Source organism: Vulpes lagopus, chromosome 2 (genome assembly GCF_018345385.1).
Source record: "Vulpes lagopus strain Blue_001 chromosome 2, ASM1834538v1, whole genome shotgun sequence".
Lineage (NCBI taxonomy): Eukaryota > Metazoa > Chordata > Mammalia > Carnivora > Canidae > Vulpes > Vulpes lagopus.
The window spans coordinates 33,500,562-33,513,906 of record NC_054825.1 but is presented as its reverse complement, the minus strand read 5'-3'; the positions used below and the strand labels follow the sequence as shown (position 1 = coordinate 33,513,906).

The 13,345-nt window shown below is 43.7% G+C and overlaps 1 protein-coding gene across 2 annotated transcripts in view; it reads left to right on the top strand.

The window, feature by feature from the left end:
* Nucleotides 1-4,018: 4,018 nt before the first annotated feature.
* The window catches only part of PDE6C (phosphodiesterase 6C), a 49,342-nt gene continuing 40,015 nt past the window's right edge, over nucleotides 4,019-13,345 (top strand). Inside the window, exons 1-5 of one of the 2 annotated variants that reach the window (XM_041743850.1) lie at nucleotides 4,019-4,453; nucleotides 10,560-10,712; nucleotides 10,817-10,906; nucleotides 11,845-11,985; nucleotides 13,201-13,275. In XM_041743850.1, the coding sequence (XP_041599784.1) occupies nucleotides 4,019-4,453; nucleotides 10,560-10,712; nucleotides 10,817-10,906; nucleotides 11,845-11,985; nucleotides 13,201-13,275 (894 nt within the window). Of the gene's footprint in view, nucleotides 4,454-10,559; nucleotides 10,713-10,816; nucleotides 10,907-11,844; nucleotides 11,986-13,200; nucleotides 13,276-13,345 lie in introns of those variants that run through there. The other variant, XM_041743849.1, reaches the window with a different exon arrangement.

The following is a 13,345-nucleotide window of genomic DNA, read 5'->3' as shown; positions in this document are numbered from 1 at the left end:
TCCCTCTGTCTTGCTTGCTTTTTCTAACTAAACAATTGCCTACTCCTGTTGACCGTTGCCTAGAATTGGATCTTACATTTGTCCCTTCCTTTTTCATTCCCAGGCAACCTCACTCATAGCCTTTGCAAATAACCTTAAAAACTTTGTTTATGAATGCATGAATTTATTAAATAAATTATGTATGTTCATTGAGGTACTTGAGAAAAATCAGACAAGCAAAAAAAAAAAAAGAAAGAAAGAAAGAAAGAAAAAGAAAAGGATTGATGTGTTGAATCCCATCACTTTGGAATAATCACTGTTACCATGCTGGTACATATACCTCCATGTATGTGTATATATGGGGAATCGTATTACAAAACTACCTTACAATTTACTGCATATCATAAATATTTCTTTATATTCATAAATAGACCTTTATAGTGGGGCTATTGATAAATGTAATTTTCTATTCTGTAGATATAATGCTATTTATTTACTCAGCCTCCTATTGTTGAAAATCTAGGCTATTTCTGATATTTTACTTTTATAATTGTACTTTTTTTAAAAAAAAGATTTTATTTATTTATTCATGAGAGAGAGAGGCAGAGACACAGGCAGAGGGAGAAGCAGGCTCCATGCAGGGAGCCGGATGTGGGACTCGATCCCAGGTCTCCAGGATCAGGCGCTGGGCTGAAGGCGGCGCTAAATCACTGAGCCACCCAGGCTGCCCTACAATTGTACTTTTGATGAATACCATTGTACCTGCATTAATCACATACAGTCTTAATTATTTCTGCAAGATAAGTTCGTAAAAGCAGAATTGCAGGGTCAAAGCCTATACACATTTTTAGGGTATTTGATAATGACCCAATGCAATATAGCCTCTTCATCTGTATCCCTATGTCTAGTATTTCTTTTCTCCATCTTTCTAAGTACTACCAAATTACATTTGTAGAAAGGACCCTTATAGTGTTTTTTCCTGCCCCCCAAACTTTCCACAGTTCAAAATCCTCAACCTAGCCTCCGAGGCTCTCTAATCTGAGCCCAGCCTGCCTTTTCAGATTCATCTCTCACTCTTCTTCCTGTTACTCTACACCCCATGGTATTATTTCTGCTGTCACTACCATCTGGAGTACACTCGATTTCCCCCCCATCTCCCCCCATTCTAGATATGATCCCTTTTCTGAACTCTCGTGTGCCTCTTCTGGCATTTATCATATTCTGTTCTGTGCTCCTTGGCTCTTCATGTACTGCTCTTATCTCTCTTCTGCATCACAAGTACTTGTAAAACCGGAACCAAGACTTAATTACTCATCCCCTGCATCCCCAAGATGCAAATGTACCAGTCAGAATTTACTCAGCTGTGCAGCGGTAACAGACAACCTTCATCTCTCAGAGGCTAAAAACAAGAAAGATTTATTTCTCACTCATTCTACATGTCCATCTCAGGGGGCATGTCATCAGGAGGCTCTATTCCAGCCCATCCTCACTTGGAATCAGGAGATCCTTCCCTCTGGAACTGATGTGGCAATGGAGAAAATGGAGAGCAGAGGGTCTGATGTTGGCAATTAATCATTCTTACCTAAAAGAGACATTTATGCTCACAATCCAGAGGCAAAGTCCATCACATGGCCCTACCAGGGGAGGACAGCAGGAAAGAATAATCTTCTTGGGATCCCTGGGTGGCGCAGCGGTTTAGCGCCTGCCTTTGGCCCGGGGCGCGATCCTGGAGACCCGGGATCGAATCCCACGTCAGGCTCCCGGTGCATGGAGCCTGCTTCTCCCTCTGACTATGTCTCTGCCTCTCTCTCTCTCTCTCTCTCTCTCTCTCTCACTGTGTGCCTATCATAAATAAATAAAAATTAAAAAAAATAAAGACTATTTAAAAAAAAGAATAATCTTCTTGTATAACTAGGAGGAGAAGAGAATCAGATGAGGGGGAATATGAAGTCTTTATCACAGAAGCTAATATGGTGGCTTGCTTGTAATGGACAATCAGTAGATATGTGTTGAAAGAATGAGCAAATCAAGAATCTAGAAGTAGTTATAAAAACAAAAGAATGGTGACAATAATAGGATAAGTTTCATTTTAAAATTAACTTTCATTTTTATAAGTAGAGGAATGTTAACGTCTGTGGTTATTTTGTTTTTCCTATTAAGCATATATCTGCATATGGAATAAAGCTATGTGTCTTTTCTCCATCTGCTTACAAGGGAAAGGTGGCATCAGGGAGTTGTGAGCACACAACATACTTTTGATAGAAGTTGGAGCTGTGCCATAGTCACACAAAATAACCAGATAGGAAGTGTCCAAAACTGGGCTAGAATGTGATGGGAGGAGTGACTGGGATGAGTCAACTCTCTGCATTATTCAAATTACAATGAGATGCTAATAGGATGTGATGAAGTACATAGCACTCTGAGGAGGACCTTTCTGAGACTACATTGAGTGTGACAGAGGGAGGAAGAAAAGGTATGTACTTGGCAAGGCCCTTGAGACAGCAAGTGAACTCAACCATAAATCTCAACGAATGCCAATTTGAGTTCAGGTCCTGTGGTAAAACCATGTTCTGACCAAGAACCTCTCATTTCCTGACCTAGAACCTGCAACCTCAGTGGATCTCTTTTTCTTTTCTGATAAGACTATTATCATGGCAAGCTTTAAGTTTAGCAAAATAAATGAAAACCGCAGGGTTGCTCTCTTTGAAGTGGACTTAAATGTGAATCTAACAGTAACTTTTGGAGTCCCTGAAACGTGTGTGTGTGTGTGTGTGTGTGTGTGTGTGTGTGTTCTTTCAAGAGAATCTGTCACAAAGTTTGCAGTTTTATTAAAGTACTTAGAAGACCTTAACTAAGTTTGACTAAGTTTGGAATCAGCATTTAATTAAATATTCAAGGACATTGATTGGTTCATGAAATGTGTTGTTTGACTTTTAGTTATATAACAGTGTTTAAATATTTGGGGAGATGTGCTTAATTGATGTAAAAGCTTAATAAACTAAACATTAAACACAACCAAGTAGTGATAAGTGTTTTTCCTCGCCTAACCCCTCTGAGACATTAGAGATCCTAGCAACAGAGAAGACAGGTTTTATCCACTAAATTTAACAGAGTATATCTTGGAGCAAAAATGCACGAGGCTGCCCATTACTATTCAAAACAAAATCCAAACTAGTATGTGTGGCAGAAAGACCCAGTTAGCAGGTACATGGGCTGCCTTTTACAATCATGTCTTTTGACAAGGATTATTGTTTACATTGTGGCTCGATTAGGGTTGGATCATGGGCAAATGTTTTACCATGTTCACTTTTCTAGAACAAGATTAAGGTTTGTTCCTTTAAAACACTCTAGAGGTCAAGCTTTAAAATGAGAGGAATTGAGAGGCGAGGTTTTAGGAAAAGTAGGTCAGGCAACTTGGATGTTAGTAGGACTTTTAAGAGAAGGAAAAATTAATTTTCCATTTTACGTGGCATTGATACTGAACCCTTCCATCACCCCCCAAATACTCGTTAAAGTTGCCATATAAATAAGCAGACACCTCCAAGGTCTAATAGTTTCACTTCATATAGAAACATGAAAAAAATGAGTCAAAATGTCAGTTGATGCTAATGTCATCTCATTAACGGATACATGGATGGTTCTTCTTGCTGTGGACGGCAGCCCATGTTCAGTGATTTTTCTGGAATAGTCACCTCCACTTGCCACTTGCCTGGCTGATCTAAGATGTTCTGAGGATTCTCTGAGGACTTATGAGCTAATAATGCTTAGGGATTTCATGTCCTGAAGAACTCTTTAATCCTGTGCTTCCTGAATCCTACTGTAAGCCAGACCTTCTGTCACAGCCCAAGAGTCATCGGCAGGTTTTTTTTGAAAGCTCTGCTAAGCAACCATTCTGCTCCATCTTCAGGGATCCCGTGAGGTGCTATTTAGGGTTTTCTCAGTGACTTTGACCAGAATGTGATTCCTTCTTGGCACTCCGTCCCAGGTAGTGCTCTGAGGGTCTCCCTTTCTGAACAAAAGTAGCGAAGCAAAGCCCACCATGGGTGAGATCAACCAAGAGGCCGTGGAGAAGTACCTGGAGGAGCACCCTCAGTTTGCCAAGGAGTACTTCGCCAGGAGGCTGGGGGAGACCCCAGGGCCCAGTGGGACGCCGCAGCCTACCGAGGAGTGGGCGGTGTGCACCGAGCTGCTGCTGGCCCTGCAGGAGGAAGCAGGCAGCGCCGAGCCCGCGGTGCACCGGGCCCTGCAGAAGCTGGCACAGCTCCTGCAAGCCGACCGCTGCAGCCTGTTCACCTGCCGGGCCCGCAATGGCACGCCCGAGGTGGCCTCCAGGCTGCTGGACATCACCCCCACCTCCAGCTTTGAGGATAGCCTGGTGCTCCCCGACAGAGAAGCTGTGTTTCCTTTGGACATTGGGATAGTGGGTTGGGTTGCTCACACGAAGAAAGCTGTTAATGTCCCAGATGTGCAAAAGGTAGGTGGCTGACCGGACGTCCGGGCAGGGTAGTGGAAGAACCAGTGGGAAAGAGAGCTGGGAGCCAGGGGCCATCCTCGTGGAATTGGTTATAACTTGAGGAGTAGGAACAGCGAGGACAGGATCCCCTAGGCCAAGGCTTGCCAGGTTTAGCAAGTAAAAATATAAGATGCTCAGTCCAAGGAGGATTTAAGATAAACATTGAGTAAGTTTTTAGTGTGTGTTCTGTGTAAGGTTTGGCATTTTATCAGGCAAACTTACCTGGGCCTGGTGCATTCCACACCTGCTCCTTTGCATCTCTTTCCTGCTCCAAGAACTTCCCTTCTGAATAGCATGGCAAAGAGGCCCGGTGGGATCAGCAAGGTGCCCGATGCTGAGACTTGGGAGCCACTCCCCACACCTCTCACTCACAGCCCTCAGAGGTCACTCGGTTCTCTGAGACAGACTGGCTCATAAAAGGAGTCTTTCACTTACAGGCCAAATTTGCAGAAAGAACAAATAATAGCATCTGACAGTTCAGATGTTCACATTTGGATTGTGAAAAACGTAAATTTGGGTGATGAGTGCCATTGACCATCCCAACCCCCCATAAGTGAGCTCTGTCAAGAATCCGCTCCAATCACATACTGTGCTCCTGGGACCAACAGCATGCTGCACACACACAAGGCGTTGTTAGGAGCTTTTAAAAGCAACAGAAAACCCCACTCTTCTCACCACCGTGATGCTTATTCATTAAGAACAAATTATAAAATAAATGAGAGGGAGGAAATGTAAATCACTCATAATTTCTCCGTTCATCAATAACCACAGGCACCAGTCCGGGGTTTCTCCTGCTAGCTTTCTTTCTACCTGCATGTCCCGTTACTATGACTTGCTGTTAACCGAAGGGAGCAATCGCTTCTGATGGAACGGCATTGGTGGGGATGGGTCCCTGAAATGCTTGCCACTTTCCATGCCAAGGTTTATTGGCAGCTGGAGGCAAGAGGCTAATCCCCTACATGCCTTCTGAAGCTGATTACAGGAGGAAGGCCGCACGGATCCAGAAGGCACAAAAGTCATCAAACATTAGCAACACTGCGCAAATAAGCCCAGCACAACCCTTGGGTGCAAGGGTTGCTATTTGACGCCACAGCGACCTCAGTCCTTTCTGATCCCTGCCTTCAGGGAGTTCAAGCTAGTTTAAGGGAGCTTCTAAGGCTAACTGCTGTGGCTTCATGACTAGACTGATTTGTACCGTATAGGCAAAACCGTCTGGACACCAATGAGGAGCCTATGCGTACACACCCTAAGATTTTCTCACAGGAGTATGCTTCTTGCCAGTCTTCAAGTGAGACCATCTCCCAAATTAATAGGACTTCAAACTTAAGAAAGTGACATGGAAGTTTTCTTTCTGAAAAAAAAATTTTTGTTTAAAGAGAGGGTTAAAATGATTTCTGTTGTAATGCTTTATCAGTGGGCTCAGTTCTGCACGTTGAGAAGAGAATGATAGCAGAGAGCTGCTTGAAAAATCTGGTGGCCTTGGTGTGTTGCTGTCCATGGTGAGCGTCACTGCATGAACGTGGTGGCAAATAAAGGTGGGCAGGGCGCCATGTTTTCGGCTTGTCTTTTTTTCCGAGGACTCCTTCTTGACTGTTATGGGTTGGACAGAGAACTAGAAGTTGAAAACAGGCACCCTCCTCAGCTTAGAGGAGAGACAAGGGCCTCATTTGCTTTCCATGTCTACTGCTTCTAAGCACCTTTTCTTATGGAAGGAAGAGTGGTGCTTTGCAACTCTGAATGCACATTAAAATTGAATCAGGAGCGTTTAAAAATTACTGTCTAAGACTCAATAGACCAATACACTAGACCCTCAGGGGTTGGGATGCAGACAAGAGTAGTTTTAAAAAGCTCCCCAAGGTTTTAAAAATACTTCTTCTAAAATGCAGTCAGTATTGCAGACCACTGGTGTGTTGGGTGAGTAGATGCAGGAGGAAAAATTGGATTTCAGAGCAACCATGGGGGCAGGGGTTCCAGAAGCCTTGAGCTGACCCTGGAGCTGACTCCTTGGGAAGATAAGGAGCTGAGGTCACAGGGGCTGCATCTGTCCTAGAGTCCATGGTATGGTCAGTGAGTGAGAAGGGCTGGACTAAATGGGGTATCCTCACTCTGTGTCCAGCACTCTTTCCACCCTCCATCTACCCCACACCCCTGCAGTTTTGCCAGACTCGAATCGCTATGGTAAAATCTGCAAAGAGAAAGAGGTTGGAAACCAGTGTTGAATGAAATTTCTATTAATTCTTTACCTTCTCATTGTATTTGACAATTTATAGAGCATTTTCACATTCTTAATCTCATTTGATTCAGGCAAAGATGAAGGAGGGACCATACTTTTATTTCCATACTGTGTATGTGAGAATCTTGTCCAGGTCAATAAGGCAGGATGTGGCGGGTTTGGGCCCATAATTTGAGTCTCCTGAAGACTGACCACACATGTCACTGACCACACATGGCTTCTCTCTGGCTGGCAATGTGAGCACATGTAAAGGAAAGAGTTCTAGCACCTAGACAAAGACATAGAGCCAAATAGCTCTAACTTTGGTGGTCCATGAAGGTGATAGCAGGGAAGCCACATGATGCAGGGTGAGAGCTTCGGCATCAGACAGACTTCAGTGCAGATGCAGGTCTGAGACTAGGTAACTGTGTGTAGATTGCATTTCTGCACCTGAGACATGGAGGTAAATCAATATACAGATTAAACGAACATAAAGTGCCCGACTCCTAGGAGGTGCTTAATAAATGATGACTGTGATATTATATTTATGCCAAGGGGCATTTGGGAGCTGGGTGTAGGTGGCCAAAAAAGGGTCACTGATTATTGCCTGTTTTTAAAATACGTTAAATACAGGGAAACTTTTAATAACAGGAAACTGAGAGATATCCTCCTCAGGTTAATTATTTCTTTTTCTATTGGGAAAACTGCTGATTAACTCTGTGGGTGGTTCTCGTTCTGACTGTGGTTTAAAAGAAAGCTATGGGAGAAGTCCTAACTAAGTTTTCAATAATTAACAGAGTGCCTATAGCTCTTGTTCCTGTCTTGTCTCCTCCTCCCCGTCTCTCTTTCTGACTCCTGGTCTCAAGGGATAATGGTACTTAATCAGAATTTGATGATGCTGAGATTGGATGAGGATCCAGCCAGTCTGCTGCTCTACACAATGTTCTCCAGTTGCCTTCAGTGGCTTCTTCGAAGGACTGTCAAGGAGAGTTTGTGAATCCCTGAAATAGAGGAATTACTCAAGCAAACTTCACTAGGCATTATTTAAACTAGTGAACCAGAAAGCCTCACCTCGCCCATCCTGTAATCTGATGGATGGCTTTAGGTAGGGCTTTCAGATACAACAATAAGCAAGCATTACGTTTTGAAATGTATGTCATTTTCTCAAAATAGCCAAGTGAACTTAGGGAATATTTCCTTGTGTCTAGAATGTAGGATAAAATAGCATCAAGCTTGAAGTTGCAGAGTGAACTGTGTTTGCAAAGAAACACTGTCTGACCATCCCATGGTGTGTGCATCTCATCTGGTATTTTGATTATTCATTTAGTGGCCAAGAATGCTGTATAAATGAAGGTGATCACGATCCATAATGAGTAATAGATTAGAAGGAAAATGGAATGTGAGCTGGCTTGGGCAAGCAGTGGATGAACAGAAGGAACCTAACAAAGTCTGGAGATATCCTGGCCTCAGAGGAAAGATGTTACCAGAGGCAGGGAGAATGGCAGATAAGGTGATCAAGAAAGACACATGGCTCTTGACAGCAGGAGGCAGAGACTGCCCCTCAGACAAAAGTGTGCTTCTGGGCATTGGAGGCCTATATCAGCTCAGAGCATCTAGTTTCTTCAGTGGTTAGGATTGGTTATAAGATCTAGAACTAGAAGCAAAATGGTAATTGCAAAAGAGAACTACTTCTCATCCAGGGAGGCCCAATAAAGTCCTAGATGTCTTTTCCCAGTAATTTTTGAACACCTACCTTGTGTCAGACACTTTTCTAAGTGCTCTACCCATACTATATCATCCTATGTGTCAGGGACTCTAGACAATACATAACATCAGCATTCCTATTTCCACAAAGGTTGAGTAGAATGCCCAGGACCACATAGCTGGTAAACCAGGGTCTGGTTTCAGCCAGGGAACCCTGACTCCAGAGCCTTCGTCAACATTATGTGATGTGGTCTCTTAAGTAAATAGTTGATACGTGTGGGTCCACACTGGAAAAGGTAGAAAAGAAATCTAGGGTAAGGGGCTGCATTTGACTCCCTTAGTATCTCAGCATTCCTAATGGATTCTCCACGACGTGATTCACCCACTGAAAGTATACATTCTTGGGGAAGACAGATTCTTCTTTTGGAGGTTAGGATTCCACGGATCTGTTGGGAGGTCTGCAAATCGGCCTCTGTCTGCAGGTGGTTGTGAGGCATAGCCCAGGTCTGCTACTCTGAGCTGAGCTGTGAGTTCTATTGGCCAAGGAGCCCTGCTCTCCGGGTGAGATTCTGGCCCAGAAGTCACACACTAGATGACTCCTACATTTTTAACTTTGGAAGCTGAACTGAGTCCAGCTTCCAAGAGTTTGTGCTGCTCTGAGAAGCATTATCAACACAAGGAAATGAGAATGATATAACCTATGAAACCTATGAAAGGAAAACTGCATTAACTTTGGCCAGTGTGTCTCAGAGTCAGGCTGAAAGTTTAGTTCCAAGTGAAGGAGACTCAGGTTCAAAAATGAGATAATATTAAGTCATGGAAGGCTGCATGTATACCCATGTAGAGCGGGCGATCCTCTAGCTTACAGCTAGTAAGAACTGCTGTCCTTGACCCTCTGAAGCTCCTCAATTTAGGAACCTTGCCAAACTCGTCACTCTGCCCTTTCCATGATTAGGGTATTAGAATCATCTCTCACATCTACTGCATTAGACTTGTCTCTCTGAGAGAGAGAGAGAGAAACATGCATGAAAGATGTTATCTTGGTAGAACATTAAAAACTGATTAGAATCTAGTGCTGGCAAGAGAGGGTTCCTCTCTCACATGACCAGTGGAAATAAGATTTCCAACCTTCTATAAAAATAATCTGTGCAAATAAAAACTGCCTGCACCTGTGGATCCAGCAAAAGAGATTTCCACTTCAGGGAATCCATCACATAAAAATGAAAGCAAGAATGATTAGTACAGCATTGTTTACAGTGGGGAAAACTATGAGCAGACTAAGTCAGTGGAAAATGGTTGAGTGGACCATGGGGCTCCCACACTGTGCAGTAGTGTGCAAGAATCTAGAAGGCAAATTCACACCCATAGGCACTGGTCTCAAGGGAAGTCCATAAGATATCGTTATGTGATGAGAGCATAGTGTGATTTAGAAAATTTTATGAAAAAAGAAAAAAGAAAAACATTTGTCCAAGAGTTAGAGAAAGACACACAAGGAGACATAATGTGGTCCCTGAGGGGCTCAGTCAGTTAAGTGTCCAACTCTTGACTTTGGCTCAGGTCATGATCTCAGGGTCCTGGGTTCAAGCCCTGTGTCGGCTCCCTGCTCAGCAGGGAGTTTGCTTGTCTCCCTATCTCTCTGCCTCTCCCCATCCCCCACCTCACTTGCACTGTCTCTCTAAAATAAATACATAAATCAATCTTTAAAAAAGAAGAAAAAGGAGATATACCAAGCAGTTAACACTGGATTCCCGTCAAGAACTGGTTGTCTGGTTTCAAGTGCACATTCTGCTTTCATAATTAGAAAGAAGAGCTCCATGGCCTACACCTGTAATCCCATCTGTGTGCTCCTTCCTGGCACACTTTCTGTCCATTGTAACCCGATTTCCTCTTGGCCGTGACATCACCTCTTTTCTCCTGGCCCAACCTCAGCCTCTTCTAGATAGACCACAGCTCAGGGGTGAGATGCTCATCCTGTAACTGGTGAGTTCATTCTGTGCAATCATAGAATGGGGGTATGGGTGGGACCGCTGTGCTGGGGCCCTGGTTATCTGTCTGGATGGCTTGGACTAGAGAGAACAGTCTTTTGCCATTCCTAGACCTCCACTCCATGGTTCTGTGCTGCTTTGGCAAATGTGTGAATGTGTCTTTCAGAACAGCCATTTTTCTGACTTCATGGACAAACAAACGGGGTATGTCACAAAGAACCTGATGGCAACTCCGATCGTGATGGGCAAGGAGGTTCTTGCCGTGGTTATGGCACTTAACAAAGTAAATGCGTCTGAATTTTCCAAACAGGATGAGGAGGTAATGCTAACCCTGGGCATCCAGTCAGAGGCTGGGGAAATTTATTTGTTGGCTAATGGAGAGAAATATATCGTACTTAATTTGTTTTTCTCTGCCTCCTATAGGTCTTTTCCAAATATCTCAACTTTGTTTCTATAATCCTAAAGCTTCATCATACCAACTACTTGTATAGTGTTGAATCCAGAAGAAGCCAGGTAATAGGAAGGTGATATTATTCACTCCATGCTTTCCTGTTCTGACAAAGGGTCCCAGAGGCCACAAGTGCAGACCCTTCCTATCGTTCTTGGGCGTTTAAGGCATGTGGAGCTGATTCTCAGACTTTAGTCCTGGCTGTCCTCTCATGGTCTGCCCCTGACTCCCACGCCCACCTCCTAGTCCCTCCATCTGTGTGTACAAGTGGCTTGCATCATCTTAATCCTGGGTAGCCATAGTTTCTTCTGTGAGATGGCTATAATCATAGTACCTACCCTACGTGGTTGTTGTGACTATCAAATGATCATTCTATGAATTCATCCACATAAAGTTCTTAGCAGTTCCTGGTACATATTGGAGCTACTAATTTGACGAGTAAATCCCTCTTTTCAAGTCTGTTGCCTCTTTGACCCAGAAGGATAATGAACAACATTGGTAACCAGGGTACCTGAGTCTGGGCCACTCTCTGGAGCTCAGTATCTTCATCAGTATAATGGTGGGAGAGGGGTGAGGAGAGAGGGCTTCCAAAGCCCCTTCCCATGCAACTGTCTAGATAAGGTTACCTCTGAGCAGCTCAGGATATATGGAAGGAAGCATATGGTTTTATCCCCATGACTGCCAGCAGGAGCCAGAGGGCCACCAATACTGGATCCTCTGCCCAGGGACTGTCTCTGCATCTGATGTGAGGTCACTTGCCCTTTGACATGAGGACCAGTTTTGGTGTACCACTTTCATAGACTCTCACCCTTGTACAGGTCTACTCATCATCCCACTCAGAGAATTTGCGTAATTGTCAGATATGTACATGTTCAAGAATAAAAATGCATTGTTCAGTGATACATATTCTTTTTATTGGAGGCACCTCTTACTTTCCTTTGACTAATGCTCTACCTCTTCACCATATGTTTCGTTCTGTTTTCTTTTTAATTCCTCCTTTCAGATCCTCATGTGGTCAGCCAACAAAGTGTTTGAAGAGCTCACAGACGTGGAGCGCCAGTTTCATAAAGCACTCTACACAGTTAGAACGTATCTGAACTGTGAGAGGTACTCCATTGGACTGCTGGACATGACCAAGGAGAAGGTCCTCGGCACTCTGTACATTTTGTCTCACCTCAAATCCTATACAACACCCATCACATGAAATGTGATCCATTAAAAAATGGATACTATTCACACACAATATGTAAAGTTCATTTCTCATCTTGTTTCATTAATTCAGGTGAAGCTCTCCTAGCTCCACATAAGTAATGAATACTATATTGTTTATATTTCTTATTCTCCATGTGACTGGAAGTTGTTTTTTCAGAGTAACTATTCTAAATGGATAAGCACAGCACCAGGTGTCAGGAGAGCTGGGCTCTGATCCTGGCTCTGGGACTTGGTGGTTAAGCGTATCGATGAGGGTGCTTTAGGCTATAAGGAACACCAGACCCAGTAAGTAACAGTAAGACAATTATTGTCACATTTAACAAGAAGTCCCAAGGTTGGGCAATTCTAAGTCTGGTTCATTCAGAGCTCAATACAGTCATCAAGGTCCTAGTCATCAATGGTCCTTCCCATTCCCCCCTGGCAAGGTCTCTGCCCCCTGCAGGATGTTGGCAAGCTCTCACGCTTGAGGGAGCAAGATGCCTGTTGCAGCTCAAGGCGTGGCACACAGATGGGACAAAACTGGGAGGTGCCCTCTGCAAATGTCATTTCCATTGCCTTTCATCAGGGGGCACTCCTCCCCAGAAGCACCTCAGCAAACTTCTCCCCCTTTCCCCCTGAACCCCAGTGTGCTTGCCCTCAAACTAATCCCAGGTACCTCGTATAGGTCACTCAGAGGCTGCACAGGCCCATCTTCCCTGAGAAAATGACCATCTGATACCCAAATAAAATCAGGGTCTGTTAGGAAGAGGGGAGAGAATAGATGTTGGGTAAGGCAGCCTACACTGTTGGCCACTCTGCATGACCTTGGCCAAGCCTCCTAACCTACTTAGATTTAGTTTAATTATGTATAAAAGAGCTACTAGCTGAGTCCTTTAACCTATGTGTCAGGGTGTATGCTCTGTAAGTACTGTTCATTTAATCTTCACAATCACCCTATAGTATAAATTCTATTATTATCCCTATTTCACAGATGAAAAAGTGATTTGTTCACTATCACAAGGTCATAAGCAGTATTGCTGGGAATTATAGGTCTTTTTCAGCTCTAAAATTCCAGAATCACGAAATACACAAAGCCATGAAACTCATAGAAGATACAGTAGGTCATGGAACAGTTTGTTTAATAATGTTTAAATATACTTGCTTCCAGGAATTCTACGATGAATGGCCAATCAAGCTTGGAGAAGTAGAGCCTTATAAAGGTCCAAAGACACCGGATGGCAGAGTAAGTGCAAACACCTTCCCCAGTGATATGTGTGATGTACAAGGTGCCAAAACCAGCAGAAAGGAAAGGG